We start from the raw sequence: 22,401 nt of genomic DNA, 5'->3' as shown, positions 1-22,401 counted from the left end.
TGTTAACTTAAGGAACTGCCAGAAAAATCTGATCATCATTTATAAGTGAAGTCCTGATACATACATGGCTCTATGACCTAAGGGCTATTTTCTTAACTGATCTGATAAGGCACACACTTCAGGGGTTTAAAAAAAAGCTAAGCATTTTCTCATTACTGATTACTGATGTCAAGTCACGCCTTCAAATGTGTACGGAAATTGTTGAGTAGCAAAGTTTTCCCCCTAAACTGTGTGAGAATCAGTTTCAATAAGTCTCGATATGTGATATAGCTCTTAGCTTCTCAAGAATTTAGGAATAGATGAGTATCATAAGAAGGAGCCAGCTTGCTATCTCTGCAGTGATCACTTCAGAACAATCTCACTTCACTAGTTATGCTGGTAATAGAGATGTGACAACTACCTAAGATGTCATCAACTACACTAAACATAAGTTAAGGGGTGTTCAATAACCAAAGACAATTGTTTAAAAGCATAGAAAATGTTACACTTTTCTGTGTTTATGTATACATAAAATATTTGAAACCAAGGCTGAATTTCCCCTCTTAAAATACAATAAATACTGAAGCATGATTTCAAATAATTATTTCTCCAATTCTAGACATCTGACAGCAATTTCTAACATCATTAAACTTGAGGCTACTAATATAACTTAGAACTTTTTAAATGAGAAACAAAACATCTTGGAGTACAGTAATAAACATTAGTTTTGATATTGTAGTGCAAAATCACTTTCTGGTAAAGAAAATAGTTCCATCATGGGTGGGGGAAGAAGAAAGGGAAAAAATCTTACCACTAATCTGATTTTGTGAAGTCATTTTTTAGCTGCTGTACTAGCAATTTTACAAAAGCTAGGGGTAATTACAGGTAGGAAGAGAATACCTTGAGCACCTAACTTTATCTCTTTTCAGTTTTTTGTGTTTTATTGACAAGTAACAATTACTTCCACAGTGTAAATTGCTCCACTACTAACATTGTTGACTGGTTCCAAAGAACCTTTCCAAGAAAATACTCTCATTAATGAGAACACCTAAAACAACACAGCTTCAAAAACTGAGCCAAAAATAATACCATGTGCTAGTTTCAGGAAGGATAAATGCTTAGAAATTTAGTGGCAGCTAACCCCCCAAAACTAGAAGACTAATGAAGATAGTATAATGGTACAATGTCAGTGACCCAGGTCTTTGTCACTTCGCTCATGAGATAGGCCTAATATAGAGATTTCTGAGTATAAATTGACTGTAAAATGTTATGGTTTTATGGTCACAAAGACAGTAATAATCAAAAAGGTTCAATAAGGATATGCAAATCTATCTTTCTACTATAAGGAACACCGAACAAGGGCCAAAGCCTTACATTCCTCTCCTACTTTTTTAAGTGTCTCCATAGTTTTTCTCGCCATCCCTAACATCAACATAAAGTCCTTTCCCACTAAAACTAAGGAACTATTATTATCCTACCTTTGGAAAAACCAGATACTGTAACTGCACAAAAAGCTAACTTCAAACAAGGCCCTAAAATGAACACTGTGTACAATTCTATTATTAATTTGATGTATAAAGAAATAAAATCAAAATAGCTTAACTTCTCCGTAGCCATACCCACTGTATACCTAGGAATGGAATAAGGTCACCTAAACAGTAAATTAAGCCATAAACTTTGACATGTAACCCTAATTTACAAAGTAGTGTCTAACCAACCTTTTAGTCATTGGCGATTGCCATCGCTTTCCCATCTGCATCCTGAGAGCAGTGGAGAAAAACAAATGTCAAGAATTCCGTTCACCAAATTATTTACTTTAATGGCGTTAAATTATCACTAATGGAGATATATTTTTAAAATGTTCAGACATTCAGGAATTAATGCTAGAACTTAACTGGTATATTTCTGGTCATGCACACATATGACATGGTGGCACAAAACTTATGAAGTTCTCGTTAATTAGCTAATAACCACCAAAGAGAGCGAAGAAAACCCCCAAAGCCCCCCAATCTGACCACTTCCTTGTGTGAGTCCTTAAAATGAAGGAGTTAACCAAATTCTAAAATAAGACCGTAGCCCACCGCCCTCCATGGAACATCAGTGAAGATCATCGAAGAAAAGACATTACCGAGGAGAGGTCTCTTTCTGGCGCTTTCGAGGTGATGGAGAGGCACTCCGGGAAGGGGAATGTCTGCGCCGCCTGCCTACCTCACCATTCTTCACATGGGACCTCTTGGGTCGCTCATCTTCTGAGGAAGAGGAGGAGCCAGAATCTATAATTACACAATAAATAAAATATTTCAGTACGTCTGTGCTTAAAAGTCTGTCTACGTTTTCTGAATCTAAGTAGATAGTGTCCACTAACATAAGTGAGCACGTATACAAGCTATCACTTTTGAACAAAGGCAGTATCAATATTTGCTCAATGACTTGAAACCCAAACATAAATATACATTACTATATAAATGAGATATATAAATCAATCATTTCCACAGCACAATTCAATAAGACAATGTCTTTTAAGGATCAGGCAATTTTCCAAATAAGTAAAGCCTAAAAAGCACCTTAAGCAATCACTTGATTCTTTTTACTCTAAGCACTTTTTAAGGCTATGGAAAACCCTATTAGGGTTTGAATGGCTTATTTCTATATCCTTAGCATTTATCAAACAAAGAAAAATATGTATGAGGCCTAGTGACAAATGTCTAAGACTGCAAGGAGAAAAACTTCAATTGCTTGCAAATGGTTTCCTTAAACTGAAAATAATTAACAACTGTTCCCCAAATATCAAAACTCAAATTTAAAACAAAGTCCCAGGTACCAAAAACTCCCAAGACCTATAAACATTTTCAAACCCTTCCATGATTAACCTCGCCTTAAGAAAGTTGTAAAAGCTACATAAATAACTTTTAATTGACTTTCTGCTACTGTGGGATGCTTTGGTTTCCATTTTATAAATCCAAAGCAAAGGTAGTGTGCCCAGACTGTCACAAATACCAACTGATCTAAAAATCAGAACACCTGGTTTAAAACCCAGCTTTCTATGCACATATTCTAATTTAGAAATTTCACTTCTAATTAATATTTTAGATATATTTACACAGTACACACACACTCACAAAAACAGAAATAACCTGAATGTCCAAAGAGGCAACTGGCTCACTAAATTATAGTATATTATAACAAAGAAGGCAGATCCATAGGAATAGGGAAACAGGTCTAGATATTACATTAAAATCGCAGGCAGTCTATGGCCATGCCACCATGAACAAGCCCAATCCTGTCTAATCTCGGAAGCTAAGCAGGGTTGGGCCTGGTTAGTATTTGGATGGGAGACCACCTTGGAAGACCAGGTGCTGTAGACGTAAAAAATAAAAAATAAAAATAAAACATCAGAGGTCCTTCAATCTGTGAGATCAACCAAGGGTTGCCTTGCCTTAATAAACAAACAAACGCAGGCAGCATAACCTATAGCTTGAGCTTGTGTGGATTTTTTTTTTCTTTTTAAACTACAGATGTTTATATGTGCATAATTTCTGAATAAAAGCTTTGGGGAATAAGACAGGGGAATGGGGAAAAAAACTATACTTTTCTAAGCAGGAAGAAAAAATTTAATCATTGTCCATACCAGATGAAGACTGCTGGTTCTGTCGTCTGTATTGGCGTCTTTGTTGCACAGAATCTGCTGCAGCCATTTTGCCACCTTTATCTTCTTCTGAAAGATGGATGCATTTAGAAAGTGTTTCTTTAGTTATGCATACAGAAAATATAACATATTTGAATAGGATTGAATATGGCCTCTTAAACCTTTTATCTGGTTGGGTGAAGCAATACAACTACCATGTATTATTATTTATTTATTAATTTTTGCAGAGGAGCTTAAAATGCCAATTTAGACTCTCAATCACCAAATGTACTCAAGCTTATTTAGGCATTTGCAACAGGTCAGGCTGGATGCCAAGCACTTTATAAACATTTCAGTGAAACAACAAAACCCTAAAGGGATGATATTCACATTTCAGATATGAAAAAAATGAGGCTCAGATAAATTAAGTAATTAAACAAAAATGGAGTTAAGTAGTGAAGTGTGGGATTCAAACCAGGTTGGTCTGACTTCGGAGTCCTAGCTCTTAAGCACTAAGCAATATCCTGTAACTAATCTTTAACTAAACGGGGATGAACAAATGTGCAACAACAAAGCTAATTCAGCTACAAACACACACATACACACACACACAGACACTTACCTGATTCAGATAACTCTACTTTTCTAGGCTTGGGTGCTGGTGAAGGGGACTCTCTTTTCTCAGTACCTTTATGTTTTGTCACTAAAGAGTTAAGGTAAACAAACAAAAAAAATAAACAATAAAAAACCCCCACTTAAATACAAGGGAAAAAAAGCATCACAAGACACCCTAACAGTACAAAAACAGGTATGACTATTCTCATAAAGAATTTACTGAGAATTATTAAATTCTGTAAGACCTTTTTGTCATTATCTGAACAATACCTGAAATGAAAACAATTTTTTTTTTTGAAACCAAGAATTTTTTAATGTTAGATGAAAACTCTCAAAAAGTTCTATGATTTTTGAATCTTGAGATTCTTCCAAAGAGAAAATAGTTGAGAGAAACTGGAAGCTGTTTCTGGGTAGGACAAGCTTTACACTATGTATATAACATTCAGCTCAGCAAACTTGTGTGCGACCCAAAACATACTCTATGGAAGCCTCAACAGACATAAAAGCTTTCAAACATCTATTATAGGTGAGTTCAGAAAAGTTAAATAAAAGTGATAAATGATGAAGAAACCAGATCTGCGGTAGAGGAATGAACTAGCCACCCAAGAGGATTGTAGGCTCTTAATGTAGAGCCTAACATTCACAGCAGCATGACAGATTTGAACTACCTATAAAAAGCTAGACATTCACAATGGGAAAAATAATTAAATACTAAGGCTGGAGGATTCTTTCCAAAGCTAAAAAGTAGGGGAGGGAGGGGAAAGAAGCAGCAGCAGTTCTGAGATAACCTAAGGTAGAGAAGAGCTGTGGATATCTTATGAATTATCCAACTTTTCTTTTCCCAATTGCATGGAAAATTATGGCAACCACCTTTTGTATGCTTGCTGTATTATTAAGTAGTTACTAACAATATCCATTTTACAAAAGGAACTGAGGTTTAAAAAGAATTAATTTCAAAGTCACAGATAGCATAAGGAAACTAGGATCTGAACCCGAGATTCTATTCCTAGGACATAGGCTTTAATTTCCAACTGTTACTAGCTCTGTTTATAATATCTATGCAATGCTTCAACTAAAATCAGAAGTACATAGATAGAATCATTAACCTTACCATAGATTAACCTGAAACATCATATGAAAACATTACTCTAAGAACTAAACTGGAAGACAGTGGGACCTTCACACCTCAAGTTCCTTACTACTGTTTTGGGATCTAGAATGCAGACACATTTCATTTAACAGACACTCATATTCAGAATTCTGTAAAGGTTTACTCAAGGGGCAGTAACTTAGAGAACTAAAGTTCTAAAATAGCAATCTCATCTTTGCTGAAGTAGTCAAACTGGAGAAATTTACCACTGTACTTTTAAAATGACCAGCATTTTATTAATGTTTCTGCCTAGTAAGTATTTTGGATAAACAATGGATTAGGTAAAGAATGGTTAACTCCAAATTATCATGAAATATGGTAGCAATAAGACATTTAAAACTTGTATTTTAACAAATTCAAAGAACTAAAATAGAAATACTTTTAATTTTTAAGGATGAGGCTATTTTTTTCTGGTCAGTATTCCTCATTTTTAAGTGTTAGTTAATCTTCACGTTTAAAAAAAGATTTTATAACACAAGTTATAACACAAGTAAAGATGAATACTGATTTAAAAAAAGATTTTATAGGCATCCAGTTATCTATAAAGCCACATGTCCAAGTTGCCACCTTGGAAAACTGCATTCCAAAATGTGTTTGGACATCAGAAAGCATTTTCTCCTAAGAAACATTAAAAATGTGATTATGTTTGCAAGATGCCTGGCAAATGCCTACTTAGTAAATAACACAGCTGAACTCTAATATTACTTACGTTTTTTTTCCCATGAAAATACACATTTATAGTTTTATCTTGATTCAATCTCATTAAGGGCTTAGCTAAAACAGTCTATAATTATTGTTAATATATTCATATCATTAGACAAGTATCCATTATATACCTCTACTCTGGTTTACTAGGACTAACTGAAACACATTATCATTATAAATAAAGTTAATATTTCATCGAGGTTTGTCTAAATGGATTTTAATGTTTATGTTAATGTTTTTTTCATATTCAAGAGGCAAAATCATTCTAGCGTGAAGTCAAAATCTTCTAGTCAACAGAAAAACCAGAATTTTAAATTTACTTCAACAGTCCTATTAATTATTAATCTCCCAGACTTGCACAAAGATCACTTGTAAGACAAGTCACCTTGTGACCAGAATTACTAAAATAATCATTACGTATCTACAAGTACAGTTTATATAGCTAAGAGGATCTAAACTCAAAACTATCGCTCCCACCACAGATAGAAATCCTCCTTAAACTTACTTAATTTAATATCCCACCGATTTCAAAGCACTATTTTATGTACTAAGATAACGTCGATTTAACTATGGCATGCCATTGACTATAAAATGCTTTCTGAGGACCCTTTCAGATGAGAAATGTGTATTATAGTCTGAATACTTTACCTCTTAAATTCCCCCAAATACTATTCCTGCCTTCTTTCCACTCCATTTGCCTCCTACCAACAGGAGAACCTTTTAAGTCCTGGTTGGTGACTACATGAAACACAAAAGTAAAATTTATTCCATTTCAATGCTGTCATTGCTCTTATTAGCCATGGAGACTGCAAAAAAGAAATTTCTGAAATCATACCACGAGGTAAAAAGCTAAAGAATTTCACCCTGCCTTCTATTTCCCTCCTCCAGAAAGCAGAACAGGCATTTCGAGGTAGGAGAGTTGGGCAAAGTATACATTTTTCAAATGGGAATGAGAACCTAAATTCTAGTCCTGGCTAGCTGACCTGACCAAATCACTTAACCCGAGAATCTGTTTCTCGGCAACAATCTCTAAAGTCATTTCTAGCTCTGAAATCTCATCACAGAAGGCTTTTTTACTATAAAAAGTTATTTCTAAGTAGTTAGAACCAACGATCAGCTTCAATGGTCACAAGGCAGCCTCTGACTACACTCATCGCCGTGGATCTCTTTGGTTGGGTTTTGTTTGAACATGGAAAAATCTGTCCCAGAATCCACAGGAATAGAACTAGTCCTTTTGTCATCCACTTTGACTTACTTCTTGCTTATATACCTGTCCACTGTGACTTGTTTCCAAAAGCAACAGCCACTCCCCAACAATACATCAAAACATGAACGGTTGCTACCTATGCACCTTAAAAAAGGTAACTCCTCATTCTTAACAATCAACCTATTTTAATAAGGATTCAGTCATTCTGTTCAGGTACACTTATTACCCCTTTGGCTATATGATGTAAAAAGAAATATTATAACTTGATACGCTTTTGTAAAATAACAAGTAACATTTATAGTATTTTTTCACTAAAGAGCTTTCTGTTCCAATACAAAGAAATATTAAGAGTGCAAACACTTTATAGAAAAAATAGATCAGAACGATGGCATCAGATTTGGATGTTGTCACTAGAAACTATAGACAGACTGAAATTTCCCTAAGTTTTGATCAAGAGGTAGTAAGAGACGTGAGGTTATAAAAAATATGTGATCTTAAAGCCCCTTCCCATACTTTAATTAAGCTTGAACTTGGAAGATCTAAAGGTTTCTGTTCTTATCCAGCTGCCTGTTTGGCCTAAAGAGCCAATGCAACAAAAATCACCACATAGTATTTAATTATGTAACACTAAATTAATCTTTTAAAATTTAGAAAATAATCTATATATTACTCTTTACAGATTACCATTACCTGCCAAACCTCTTTTTCACTAACAGCTTGTCTATATCTCACTAAAATAAGAGTTCAAAGAGGTAAAGCAAAATTTGCCTTTCTGGCTATCAACACGTCACAGGGTTGGGGGGAGGGGAGACAAAGTAGTAGGGGCGCTAATTAGAAACTCTGATCTCATTAAATTCATTAAAATATAGTCAAAATTTTCCCTATCCTCATTCTTTCTCACTTCTAAACCGAAAATTTAAATGTGATCAAACCAACTGCAGGTTGCTCCTTAAAAATCCAGCTTTTTAGATCTTACCCTTCCCCTCACTACTCACCTTTCAGACTGTATCATTCCAGCTCTAAGTACCAGAAGCCAGATTCAAGTACATCCTACAGTACGTATTTAATGCAAAAGAAACAAACCCCAACAGACCACAACCTTCTCTCAGACTAACAATGCATTCTACCTGCCTGGAAGGATCACAGATCATAAATTCCTCAGAATTCAATCCACAGAATAAAACAAGGACAACACTAAGAACCCTGCCTAGAGTCTAAATTAAAAAAAAAAAACAAATCAGCTTTTAAGAGGACACCGTGTCCTTCCCAATGTGGCCAAGAAAAAATTAAAACAGAATATGAAGTCCTTGAATAAAATATCAAACAAAAAAATCTTTGGGGAAAAAAGTTAACCGGTCACTTAGTAATACAATGATCTCCTATCATGACACAAACTTCAATAAGTTGCCCAAAATCAAACAGCCCCTGGCTGGTAATACATTTCTCAACCCACTCCATGCCAGAGGGCATTGCTAAAAACAAAACACTTACATGAAACTATTTCATCAAATCCCAAGAACTTAAAGTGGGAAAGAAAAGGTGAGCCTCCAAGTAATTTACAAAGAACATCACATGAAAAAATATTACCCAGTTACTTCATACTTTGAAGGGGGGAGTGGGTGGCCAACAACTGACTCAGCACTATGTAAACAAATGAAAAAACATTTGTTTTTATGTGTTTGATTTTTACCTTTACCTGAAGTTCTCCCTGGAGAGACAGAAACACGACTTTTTCTTGTACGGTTTGACTGCTGGGGTGTTGGGGAATGACGAGCTTTTGGCGGTGGAGTTGCTGGAGGTGATGGCCTATGCCTCCGCCTCGGAGGACTTGCTGAAGGAGATAACCTACGAGTTTTTCGAGGGGGACTGGATGTCCTCTTGGGAGGCTTCTTTGGCGGTGACCGGGACCGGGACGAAGAGGACGATGAGCTACTCCCAGACAAGGATGCGGATGAACGCCGCCTTCTGTGGGAAAAAAGTATTCATACTCATTAACTGCATTTGTGTAAAGAACGACCTCACAGGTATGCATAGGTTACACAGAAATACAGCTATTTTTATCAACTTTTGAGTTTATGTAGCTAAGCACATAAATGAGTCTTTAAAAAATGGGAAACAAAACCATAACCTAGCACAGGAAACAGCTAAACGACTAAAGACATAAATTGTTCTGATAAATGCGTCTACTTAAGTTGTCTCTCCAGTTATAAGATGTGAAGTGTTGTAAAACAATAACCAGTCTCTTCCTTAGGAATATTAGTGTTTTGGAGTTTGCATACAAAATCTGGGTGGCAAAGTATTTTCCATTTAATAATACACTGTCGAGCAACCCTTAGGTTACATTTTTAAAAAGATGTGCAAGATTAGGAATTCATTTAGCTACATAAACTTAGAAGCAGGGGCCTCTCGAATTCTGCAGCAAAATTTGTGGTAAGTTCTGTTGCAATTATGTGTACCTGCAGAATTCACCTTTGGCGGAAGAATTCCTGAGAACCTGAAAAAAAGAAACCCTACCTTAAGTTTGAGATAAAAACTGCCTGAAAGGGAATCTTACACAATCTGCAAAATATTTTGATCGCTAAATGGCTCAGTAAGCACAAGTAAAACACACTGTTTGCAAAACTCCAAAATAGGAAATAGCTGTTTCCACTAATCTTGCACTAGAAAGCATCAGTATTACTTTGCTAAATAGGAATAATCAGTTTTAGAAGTGTGATGCCTAAATTGACTGACCATTTATATCTTTAGTCTCCTTTATCGATAACATCAATTCTATAATTTTTAAAGTTATAAAAATGATTCGATATACCTTGACGACCCCTCCACAAAGAAAAATATATTTTTAAAAATTATGGGAATATGAAAAACCTCAAACTGCAGAAACAAATATTATGGAGCTTATTGTTCCTCCTATTTCCAAGTTGATTTGGCTCCCTGAAAATATCTTAGACTTAAACACAAAAAAATCTGTCCTGAGTATAATCTGAAGCATAATCATCAGTGCTCCTTCCAAAAACAGAAGATACATTGTCAAGAAGGCACAAAACTTTGATACCAGTGCACCAGGCCTCTATTTTGGGTATTTAGCAATGATTTTTATTAAATGAGATAGATCAAAACATTTTACTGTATGCTAATTTCAAGATAATTTTTTAAAGAATGTTGATATTGACAGGGTTACTTTTATGCCCAGTCTCTTCAAAATAACCAGACAACAAACTGCTAATAATGGTTACACCTATGGAATGAGATTTATGTTACTTGTTTGAATTGTTTACAATAAGCACTCATTATTATTATAATGAGCAAAAAACACTTAAAAATACAAAAGCACAATTTATGGATAGATTATTTTAATACAGGTAAAAGCAGCTTACTGGCTCTTTAGTCATCTACTTTTCAGAACCCAGTGGTAATTATAAGCCAAAAAAAAGAGAGAAGATGGCTAATGTCTTTGATAGGATTTCCTGGGGGTATGAAAAGTAACGGTTAACATGAGGTATCAGTAAGATGGCGAATTTTTTATTTTTCAACACTAAACTGACATCATTTTTCATTGCACAAACAGCATTAAACCTCAAATGAGACAGGCTCTTTGGAAGACGTTATCTACTATCACTCCTAAGTTCTTTCTTCCAGGAGAACATTAATACAAAGATCAGCTTAAAACAAACATATGGTGCACTTTCATACACCTGACACTTCCAAGATTAAAAAAAAAAAAGAAACCCTCACCGTCTCACTGGAGATCTACTCCTTCTATGCCTTGGTGGAGGAGGCATTCGTCTTGGTGGAGTTCTTCTGCGAGGAGATGGCCGCCTTCTTGGACTTGGCCGCCTTCTAGGTGAGTATGATCTGCCATAACAAACAAAATTAGGACCTGAATAAATGAGGAATGCGGAATGAATTGCTTGATAGCTTTTCTCAACAGGTACATTTAAAAAATGAACTCAAGGGATACAATTCCATTTATGTAGATTTTTGTGACAGAAAAAGTTCTCAATTCTCTCTAAATCTAAAGAATAACACTTTACTCAATGTTTTCTATTCTTTAAATCTATTTCTTTAATTCTTAGGAGAGTAGCACATAAAATCTAAGCTCTACGCAGATCTTAAAGCCACAACTCACCTTGATCTGGATCTATGGCGTCGTCTAGGTCGAGTATGAGAAGGAGAGCGAGAACGTGTCCGGGATCTTGATTTGGAACGTGACCGAGATCTTGGCCGGGTCTTTTCCTTTTCCTTTTCTTTTTTGGAATTTTTCTCCGGAGAAGGTTCTTTAGGCTCTGGTACAGGTTCAGGCTTGGGAACTTTCAGGATGTCACTATGGAAAGAAAAAGCTTATTTTCCCCCATCTTCTAATCAGACTCCTAAGTTACAATTCAACAAATAAAGTTATTTCTCTTTAAAAAAATTTTCAAAATCCCTGAAGACTTCTCCCTAGCTCTAAAAGATTAATGAAATCTAGTGAGCAACTAACAGTTCTAACCATAGTTTTTTTTAAAGTGCAGTTATCCAGATATTGAGAAAAAAGCAAGTCACTGTATATAAAATATCTGAAAGAATACAACCAAAGGATAACAGTGGTCACCTTTAGGGTATATTATACTCTCCTACACTATTTGAAATTCTGTTCTACAAACTGATTTTAATTTTAAAAATCTATTTTAAAAAAAAATCAAGTAATTTTATGTTAAACTCAGGTGTAAGTTCACTTAATAATAGCCTAAAACTGATATTTATAAATAAATTTTAATGTACTTGCCTAGTAGAAGTGGCCTCTTGTACTGATGGTTCTTTTACTTTCGCTGATGGTTCTGGGAGCTCTGGAGTCTTTTCCTTCTTTTCTGGAGCAGGGGAAGGACTCCGGCTCTTGGTTCTGTGACGGGGAGATCGAGAATGACTGCGCTTTCTCTCTCTCCTGACAGGGGAAGATCGTCTTCTAGGGGAAGGAGATCTGGATTTGCGTCTAGGATGAAAGCAATTTTTTTCAAGTTTTTGAATAATGTGAATTGGGGGAGAGGGGTAAAGGCAGAAGTGAGAATTAATCTTTTAAATTCCACTATTGCTGTTTACATCTGAGAAGTTCCCATTGGAAATAAGATCTTATCATGTTTACTTGAGAGAAAAGGCCAAGAGAAAACCAGAAAGGCAAGCAAATGAATAACAACAGGCTCTAGTATACCAGCTTGAAAGGAGAAAAGCATTGACCTGGGACCCTGGATTTAGGTTCAATACAGCTGATCCTTGAACAACACAGAGGTCGGGGTACTGACACCCTCCAGGCAATTTGAACTGCATTTAACTTCTGAATCCCTAAAAACTACTAACAGCCTACTGTTAACCAGAAGCCTTATCAATAACATAGTCAATTAACACATATTTTCTGTTCTATGTATTGTATACCGTATTCTTGCAATAAAGCTACAGAAAAATGTTAAGAACATCATTAAGAAAAATGTATTTATTGAAAAAGAGCCACAAGTGGATCCCCACAGTTCAAACCCATGTTGATCAAAGGTCAACTATAAAGAGATTCTCCAATAATAAACCCAACAAAACAGATTAGATGCAGATAGATCCTATTAAAGTTCATCAGGTAGAGCCGTGGTATTACAGAAAAATGGCCAGTGCAATTATAGCAATATGCTCTTCAGAAGAGACATATCAAACTTACAAAAAATCTTTTGAAAGAGAAGTCCCTTTACCTTTTCAAAAGTAGTTTCCCTAACTTAAAGTAGACCAGTATACCTGGTTCATCAGTAAGTCAAGTAGTTACCACTATGATTTGTGCTGAACACTAAATACTGCTCCCCAATAAGTAGATTTTAATATCAAACATATAAATGAAAAAGGACAAAGAAACTGCCTCCTCCCTTTACTAATTCCAGCAGATCCCTAATGGAATTTTCACCTTTTAAGACAAATACAGTAGAAGCTGAATTGTGGATTTAAAAATGAGAACCTAACCACAGTATTGGAAGGAAGAAGAAAACAAATGATCTGTTTGGGGTTCAACAAATCATCTAAGAAACGCAGAACAGGGAATTAGAAAAGTATAATATGAACAATTAACGGGCACAGATTTCCAATAAAAAAAAAATGTAAAGAAAAAAAGTTGGAGTGTACTAAAATATTAATTCAATTAAATACTACATTTAAACTAAAGCCATATGGAAAACAAGTCTAGATTTTGATTCAAGGATTAAGAGTTGAATAATTCAAGATTTTACAGACAATGACTAGTCAAATTGTGTCTCAAATGAAAGATGAAATTTTTTAGCCTAGAGACAAGCCATAGCTCATGAAAATTGTATGATAGAAGAAATTTCTTTAGTACTGTCAGCTTCCTTTTTAACTTTAACTTTCTACATACAGAATACCTGAATACCTAAAGTACTCATACAACATTAGGTATACATCCATTGTATTCTACCTTCTTGGGCTTCGAGACCTCTCCCTTTTTTCTCTGCTGCTTTCTTTTTCTTCCTTATCCCTCTTGTCTTTGTCTTCGTCTTGCTTTTTCATAGATGCCAACTTTTCTTGTTCAATCTGCAAAGATCAGGTTTTCAAAGTAAACATAGCTGAACATTTGAGACCAAGAAGCAAATTCAAGACTGCATATCTGATATCACACCAATGCTATAACTGTCTCTGCTTTTCAGCAAGAGCATATTCTTTCTTCACTACACACACACATTGAGATTGGCACTAAATAAATACTTGTTGAAAATTAATACCTGATCTAAAGAGAATGGCCGTTTTAAAAAAGTTATTTCACATTAATCTTTTGTGATTTAACACATATTCCCTGCATGAAGAGCTTTGTGCACACCTTTTACACTGCTTTTTTTAAAAAAGCTATGAAAACACTGGACTCTCAGAAAACGACATTCTAAACTCAATGTTTGAGTTAGGAGGGAAGGAGTAGTGAATCAAAACTCAATGTTCAAATATATTACAGAGTAAAGCAACACTCTGATCCTAGCTGGGTCAAGTAAAATCTAAAGTTGTCTCAGCAGTCCAGATACTACTCTCTCAAATCTACGTTACAAAAAAAGAAAGTCTTACCTGTCTCTGTTTTATTTCTTCTTTCTTCAGTTCTAGGAAAGCAGAAGGAATTCCAGCGATGTTTTCTTGTGCACTTAAGAGAAGGGGCCACAGTTCTCCCATAAATTCTCTAGCATTTTTTCCATTCAAAAACCCAGTCAGGTTGATTTGCATCATTTTGGAGTCTGGATTCTGCAAAAAGACATGACAGGAAGAGAAACAGGTTACTTCGAAACAAACCAATGAACCAAGCTAAAACTCATTTAAATTAGTATTTTTTAAGTCTACCATAGGGGCTTAGATAAATATTCTTTACTATTTTAAAAAGTTTTCCCTAGTAGTTTCTCAGCAACATAATCTCTAGCACAGATTACCAAATTCTCTCACTCTACCAAAAGCATCAGAGCAGCCTGTTAATCCTTTGTGGATTTCGTAAGTATTTTTAGACTATGTGGCTGTTAGTGGGTCTTACGTTTATTAACTTTAAAAACCATCATGGAACATCCATAAATTCTTGTATTTATTTACTAATAAGGAAAAGTGTCTGCTCACCTAAGAATTCTCCCCTAATGAGAAATGGAAAAAGTACATAAGCTGTTCACTTCTCTAACACTGTAGATAGCTTTCCATAAAATATTCATAGTCCAATTATGAAAACTAACAAGTTATGCATGCATTCTGTAACCTTTGAAGACTAAGCTGAACACCTGACTTCTACATAAGGAAAATCTATTATAACAATGCCTCAAATTCTCAACTGTCCACAAAGGGCTAAGAGGTCAAGATTTCTCAAAAATAACTGGGTTTTTTAATGCTAAATCTGTTGGTCAAGCAACAAGGTCCATATAACAAGCACAGCTCAATAGCACAAAGCAAGTACAGATTCCAGGTGTCTTCAGTTTCTTCTTGGAACCTTGGGGGTTTGGAATCGCCAAGTCCCCTGTAGAGAAAGATGTTCCCTTGGCTTGCTTCCGACTCCCTACTGCAACTCAACCACCTTGAGTTTAATGTTATATCATTTATCTAAATTGCAAAAGACGAACAAGCAATAATGAGTACACAACCACAAAAAAAGAAAAGATCGTTAAAAAAGTTCTAAACTTTAATCTCATGCTCACTACAAGGGGAATACTACCAGATACTTAATTTTTAAAAATGCACTAAAATACAAATCAGTAATGCATATCTCCAATAAAATCTATCTTTAATCATCACTTTAAAAATGTTTTCCCATGTTTCTGGTTTTCTACATAAAATATATACATATTAAAGAAAGTGCTTTCTTAAAATTAAATAATCTTTAAAAATGTTCAGAACAAAGTGTAATTACCAAATTATTTTTTAAAATATAAATACCTTATCAGTTGAAATGCCAACTGTTTTGTCAAAACACAAGGGTGAACTCTTTGGAAAAAGGATTAATGTAAAAGTAAATTCACATTGGTATATTTGCCAAAAAGGTCAAATGATACATCTTACTGGCCTTTGGGTTGTCGTGCAAATAGCAAACTACCTTATAATAAAATTTTAAAACATTAATTCTAGCATCTCATATTATCTCATGTATGAAGAATGGAACAATTAACTGGTTCTAACAATGCTGCCAATTTCAGTCTGAAGTTAAAGTATAACGTAAACAAAAATTGTGTCTAAATGTAATTGATGACTAGCTGACATGCAGCTACAACTAAAGTCTTTAGTTTCTTGATTATTTTAAAAACAATATCCTTTCAAATCAGAATTGCCCCTTATGCTTCACATAAACGTCCATCTCATAATAGTAAAAATTTTTAAGAGCAGTGTATAGATTTACCCAATTGCTCTTTCCTGTTTGTGTTTTTTTGTTGTTGTTGATGTTTGGCCACTTTACACAACTCACCTCCAAACACACACTGCATCATCAAGGGAGTTGGGTCAGAGCGACATTGGGACACTCACTCTGCTGTGACCTAATAAGGTGATGGTGCTATACTTCAGACGCAAGGAATAACTTCCATTTTGGTTCAGGCCTTTTAAATCATAAATCACATTATCATTAGAAAATTGCTGTCAAAGTAACTTAACATGTAACAGCAAAATTACAAACAATAAGTTTGATTTTTCACCTGTGTAGCTTTCAAAACTATGTACCTTCACTAAACTTCCAGCCTTAATAGTTGTTTACAAAGTGAATTCTTTTCACAATAAACATTGTAAAATAACCTTCCTATAATTGTATTCCATAGAAAAATTCAGTTTCCATAGATACACAAAATTATGTCACAAATTCAGAAATAAGAACCATCTGTATATTATTACCTTCACTTCCAGCTGGTTGAATATAAACTCAATCACAACATCATCTTCAAACCCAAGGATTTCTGTTACTCGTTTTGTTATCCAAGGCTTTATAACCTCCAAATTTACTTTGCTCATGTCCACCTGATAAAACATGCAAGCAATTATTGAGTAAAACCTCACAATCCTAAAAGCTCCCTTAAGAGTTTTATCTAACAAAGTTCCTTTTAGCTTATGAATTTTTTTGTACAGCATGGTATAACTTGGCTTATTCTTATTTGGTGGCCATATTTTGTGTATGTTGTTGCTAAAAGGTGAAAACGTTTAATTATGAATGTTTTCCTTAGCAATTATAATATGGTGCATCTCCAGAACAATCTCAAAATGTCTCAATGAAATGTGTTGCACAGGTGCAAAACAGTTTTATCCAGAATACCTTTTTTTCTAAGCATTCTGCAAATTTCAGCTGCTTCAGAAGCTTCTTCTGTTTGTTGCTGAACCGATTATCCTGTTCTGCACTTGTTCCCTACAGGAAGAGAAACACATTTTAATTAAGAGTTCAAAGTTAAATTCCTGCTTTTTGTCAGCTGATAATGGTTTCTGACCTTTACAGTCAAAACAGGGTAATCAAGTAAGTAGAAACACCATAGCTAATATTTATAGATGCAGAACGCATATTTTCCCCTAACTGAGCTGACATTTTGTAAACTTGACTGTATTTAAAGTACAAAATAAATGCTCACTTTAAGAAGTCAAACAACATAGCAGTACTTAGCAAAATGCTAAAAACCTCCCCACAACCAAGTTAAGTTCAATGTGTATCTTTTTAAACTTTTCTATGCTAATAGGCACTTAAGACTTTGTTTAAATGAGAACTCATTGAATAACTTACTATGCTTAATGTATATTTTCAAATAAGACCATTAAGTTTCATCCTCTTCTCAAAGCCAGTAGCTTGTTTGCAAAATATCTTGGCAATGCATACATAAACAAGGGGGATAGAAAAAAGAACACCCTAGGCCTCCATTGTGTTAGTTTACAACTTTAAGAATTTGGATCAACTTTATTAAAAACAAAATATCTGACCTCACAACCTACAAAATAGACTTAAATATTTAGTATATTCCCCATTTAAGCCAAGTATGTTGGATCTCCCATATAAAATACATATTTCTTGAAAAACAGTATCAGTACAGTATGATTGCATAGATGGTTATTAATAACAATATTTTAAAAACTTAAAAGAATTTGGAATGCATGAAAAATACAGGTTTACCTTAAAAAGCTTAATCTCAGCAAAGAATTTGGAAAGACGAATTTACAGATACTACATCAGACCATCAAGTGATCATTAGTCTTGTTTTGTTGTTCCTACTGGCCCAATACAGAAATAACTGGACATGTGAATGTGAAATCTGATTGGTTTGTTGAGTTGGCCACTATCCCTTGGAAAATGATCAAGAAAAATTTTGTTTGGAAAGGTAAAGTACCTGGATTAGATAGAATTCCAACTCTGCCATTACTTAAACTATATGTTCTCAAAGCAAGTTACTTAATCTGAGAATGTTTCCTCACAGCGCTGTAGATATCAGAAATGATATATGTAAAGTAACTGGCAAGTGGCAGTTCAGCTAATAAAAGCTATCACCTTTATCTTAACTGAAATTCAATTTACTATCTGATTGGCAGTGTACTAAAAAGATAACTGCCCTAAAATCTTTTAATTCTGAGCTTAAATCCAGTCAACTCCTCTAAGGAACTGTAGGCAGTATATGAAAAACCGCACACCTTTCCTCCTGACTTTTATCGAAACCACAAACTTTGTTTTTAAGCTTATCAACCACCTTGCTCCTCTTCTATTGGCACTCCATTCCATGGGAAATAAAAATATCAAAATAGGCTTCTGCTTCAAAATATTACATTTGGACCACAGGAAACACTATTTACTACATAATACTTTGATGAAAACTACAAAATGGAGTTTATTAGCTGGGTGAAATTTGATAAGCTCTCAATTGAGACTATCATTATGTAAACACAGTATCGTTTGCATAATCTAAGAACAGTCAAATAACTATTTTAAGTCAAATGCATGAAATATTGCAACTTAAAAAAAAAGTCGGCACACAAAGTCGATCAGAGACATTTCAACGCGGGCTATCAAAAACGTTATCTTCAAGTCCTGGTCTTCCCCCTCTTCCAACTTTTCCTTTAAAAACACACAAACTGCATATTATATGGTCCGGGGAGTGGGAAGAGCCAATCTACATTACATAAAAATTAGATTTTAACTTAGACCTACTGATCTCTATATAGTCCGTGCTGCACTAAAATTTGCCAACTCTAATCCTATTACAGTCGCTTTCCACCCATCTAGATCACGACTGGGTGTTCATTTCCTGCAGAAGTGGAATCAGGGGACAAACAAGAACCCGCAGGAGCCTAACAAAGTCTGGACCCCGAGGACAACTACGTCGTCGTAAATTCCTGGTCTGCAGGTGATGGGCGCACAGCCCCGGGAGAACCTAGCTAAGGGGCACCTTTTCTCCAGAGGACTTCAAAGGACTAAAACAATCGGGGGGAGGGAGCGAGCGGGAAGGAGTAGGAGTTGGTCCACCCTATGCCTCCCTCCACACACGCACACTTTTTGTTGCACCCTCTGCCGTCAAGAGAGTCTCAGATTCGAATGTTACGTATTACCTGAGTTCCCCTCCCTGAAGGAATATCAAATTGGGCGGGAGCTTCCGCGAACTCTGACCCGGAGCTTTCGCGAAAGCTTAGGAACGGAGGGGGAGGGGGTCGGTGCCCGCTTTCTCCTTAAGTGGTCGCTCAGCGCTGTTTCCTTTCCTTTCTCTAGCACGCTCTCCTGGGGTAGTACCCCTAAAGCTGAACTCTCCAGAACCCTTCCGCCGCCAGTCACCCCAGGGCTTCCCTCCGGCCTCCCCCCAGGGACTTCCTCCTCGCGGCTCCGCTAGGCCCCAGGACCCGGCGGCGCGCGTGGCTTAGCCTGCAGGCCCCGCCACACAGGCAGGAGGCGAGGTACCGCTCCAGCTCATTCCCGCCGCCATTTTCCGGCGACCGTCGCCGCCGCGTAGGGGGGACGATCCGGGAGGAGGAGACTGCGCAGGGGCGCACCGGTCTCCGCCGCAAGGCAAGAGATCGTCTGCTAGCGCTGAGGATCCTATGGATCTTCGAAGCGCCCCCCGCTAGGCACTCTGCCTCAAGTTTAAGCTTCCTGCCGGGCCTTCCCGATAAGCCCCTACCCTCACCCCAGATCCCCGCGCTTCTACTTACGCGGAAGAATCCCGCGTCCATCTTGCTGCCTCGCTCGGAGATCGCTCCCTATCCCAAGATGCAATGCGCCGTCGCGACGGAGGGCGGGACCGGCAAGGAAAGCGGAGCGCCCGGACGCAGCGCGCGCCGCTCCACTCGCCCCTCCAGCCGACACGAGGCCGCGCCTGCTCAGTACAGGGAGCGCCCGCCGTGCGTGCGCAGGCGCACCCAGGAGGCGGGTGCCGCCTGGTTCCGAACCTCCCAAGTAGCCTGTCGGGAGGAGAGCCTCGTGATCGCAGCCAATGGGAGCAAGAGAGAGAGCTGTCGGGTCGCCCCGCCCTGCGACTCTTTTGTGGCGCGTGATCAGTCTTGTTCGCGCAGGGTGACTTGACCCATCGTTCGACCCGTAGTGGGGGAGGGCTCCCGCCGTGGGGGTTCTAGGGAGCGATTGAAGAGAAAGGCTGTTACCTCAGAGTGACGCTGGTAAGGAGGTCCCTGCGAGGAAAGGGAGCCTGCGGCCTTCCATGTCATTATAAAAGTTGTCATTGTATTGGTTTAACGAGCTTACCGGTTATGAGATGGGATCTAAAAAGTAGTGGAGCTCTGCAGTGTGAATGAAATCTGCGTCCTGACTTAGTTTCGTGCGTTTTCTCTTATCCACGTAACGCTCTGGTTTTTGGAAGAAACTGGCAAAGAACATTATTTGAGTTTCGGTTTCGGCTGCCAGGGAACCACGCTAACTGGCAGGAAGCTGATGAGAGAGCCTTGGCCCTTAGGCCGCGTGTCGGGCAGGGATCCGACCAAGCAACGGGCTGCCCGTCCCCTCAGAGCCCATGGCCTCTGTCTCGTTTTGCCTGCCTGGGCCTCCAGCTTTGGATCCATTTTGCCAGAATTCCACTAAGCGCTTTCTCTTTCTCTAGGGAAAAGCACGCGTCCCTTCTCTGGTTTTTATTTTTATTTTTTACTTATTTATTTTTTTTTTGGTAAAAGACCTCAAACAATCACCTCTTTCCTGCCTTTTCCTCACAGCACCTACCCAACTGAAACTAAGTATTTGTTCACTCTTGAGGTTTTAAAGACCAACTATATGCTGACAACTTCTGTTTATCTCCAGCTCTGACTTTTCTCCCAAAGTTCAAATTCCTATAGGCTACTTCCTGCTTGACATTTCCGTTTGGATAGATTTCACAAACTCAAATTGACCAGGAACTGAACGCCTCATACCTACAACCCCTCTTCCCCTACCCTCCCTCCCCATCCCACCTGCCCCTCAAAAATCTCCTTTGCCTCTTACATCTACTTCCAAACCATCAGGAAACCCACTCTGCTCTAATTCAAGTTCAAGACATCATCTTTTGTCTGAACTTCTGCTCTGGCCTCTTAACTGGTCTCCTTGTCACTCAGCATCTATTCTAAATGCAACAGAGCGATCCTATTAGAAAACCTTAGACATGTAATTTTTTGGCTCAAAACCTTCAAGTAGCTCTTCATTTTCTCAGCACAAAAGCCCAAATCCTACCTGATTACCCCTCCCCCCCTCCCCTGCGACCCCCATTCTTTGATTTCATCTCCAGGTAAGGTAAAGCTGTTCACTGCTTGAACTTTCTAAGCTTGCTTCTTTCTCAAAACCTTTGTGCTGGTCATAACTTCTACCTAGAATGCTTCCCCCACTCGCCCCATATCTGCTTGGCAAATTTCAAGTTTATACTCAAATGTCACCTACGCAATGAGGCCTGCCCTGGCTGCCGCATTGGAAATTGCTTACGTACCCTCTCTATACCCCTGATGCCTCTTAATCTACTATTTTTTTTATAGCATTTATTACCTAATACTTGTTTACCTATTTTTATTTTAATGTTTGTTTATTTTCTGTTCCCCACAGTAGAATGTAAAGTCCCTGAAGTTAGGGCTTTTTGTCTTTTTTGTTCATCTAACTGTCCCTAGCACCTAGAATAGTATCTGGCACATAGTATAGGCTCAATAAAATTTGCTGCATGAATGAAAGCTTTGTCAGAGGAAGAAAGATGGAGAAATGACTGACTTCCACAGAACGAGCCACTTGACCAAATAGAACTATGAAATCACAATGCCCCACATCTCACTGAGTGTTCTCTATGGTTCTGATCAACTGTTTTATACTTCCTTCTCTGCTTTTTTGCTGCCAATCCTGTAAATGCTGGTTTTCTTTGTGGTTCTGTCATTGACCCTTTTCTGTTTTCCCAAACCTATATCTATCTCAGGCATAGGTCTGCCCCAGACCTATATTTTCAATTTCCCCAGTGAGTCACTGGTGACTTTTTGCTGGGTCTAATCTTTAAGTCTTTAAGATCACATTCACTTGGATGTCCTCCTTTAGGCACCTCAAACTCAACATGTCCCAAACGGAATTCAGCCTCCTCCACTTGGCTGAACCTTCAGTTTTGCCATTCTCAGTGAATAAGCCCAACTTTCTCCCTTTCATTATTCTCTCTCCCTCACACTTTACAAACAGCAAATCTTGCCTTTCAGCCTCTCTTTACA

At 37.3% G+C, this 22,401-nt stretch overlaps 1 protein-coding gene and 1 pseudogene across 28 annotated transcripts in view; one reads left to right on the top strand and one right to left on the bottom strand.

The window, feature by feature from the left end:
* Positions 1-20,060, bottom strand: part of SRRM1 (serine and arginine repetitive matrix 1) — a 28,640-nt gene extending 8,580 nt beyond the window's left edge. The window contains exons 1-14 of one of the 28 annotated variants that reach the window (XM_039854768.1): positions 19,903-19,943; positions 17,045-17,134; positions 16,630-16,752; positions 16,211-16,340; positions 14,353-14,523; positions 13,718-13,833; positions 12,047-12,250; positions 11,411-11,605; positions 11,017-11,136; positions 8,972-9,246; positions 4,227-4,307; positions 3,608-3,694; positions 2,108-2,252; positions 1,698-1,739 (exon numbers count right to left, since the gene is read on the bottom strand). In XM_039854768.1, the coding sequence (XP_039710702.1) occupies positions 1,698-1,739; positions 2,108-2,252; positions 3,608-3,694; positions 4,227-4,307; positions 8,972-9,246; positions 11,017-11,136; positions 11,411-11,605; positions 12,047-12,250; positions 13,718-13,833; positions 14,353-14,508 (1,421 nt within the window). In that variant the 5' untranslated portion in view covers positions 14,509-14,523; positions 16,211-16,340; positions 16,630-16,752; positions 17,045-17,134; positions 19,903-19,943. Of the gene's footprint in view, positions 1-1,697; positions 1,740-2,107; positions 2,253-3,607; positions 3,695-4,226; positions 4,308-8,971; positions 9,247-11,016; positions 11,137-11,410; positions 11,606-12,046; positions 12,251-13,717; positions 13,834-14,352; positions 16,341-16,629; positions 16,753-17,044; positions 17,135-19,902 lie in introns of those variants that run through there. The other 27 variants (XM_039854781.1, XM_039854769.1, XM_039854755.1 and 24 more) reach the window with 27 other exon arrangements.
* On the top strand, positions 3,226-3,344 carry LOC120596382 (uncharacterized; annotated as a pseudogene).
* Positions 20,061-22,401: the final 2,341 nt, after the last annotated feature.

This window comes from Pteropus medius, unplaced genomic scaffold (genome assembly GCF_902729225.1).
Source record: "Pteropus medius unplaced genomic scaffold, Ma_sr-lr_union100, whole genome shotgun sequence".
In the NCBI taxonomy this organism is placed as follows: domain Eukaryota; kingdom Metazoa; phylum Chordata; class Mammalia; order Chiroptera; family Pteropodidae; genus Pteropus; species Pteropus medius.
Note: the sequence above shows the minus strand (reverse complement) of the source record. Positions and strands in the feature narration are given on the sequence as shown.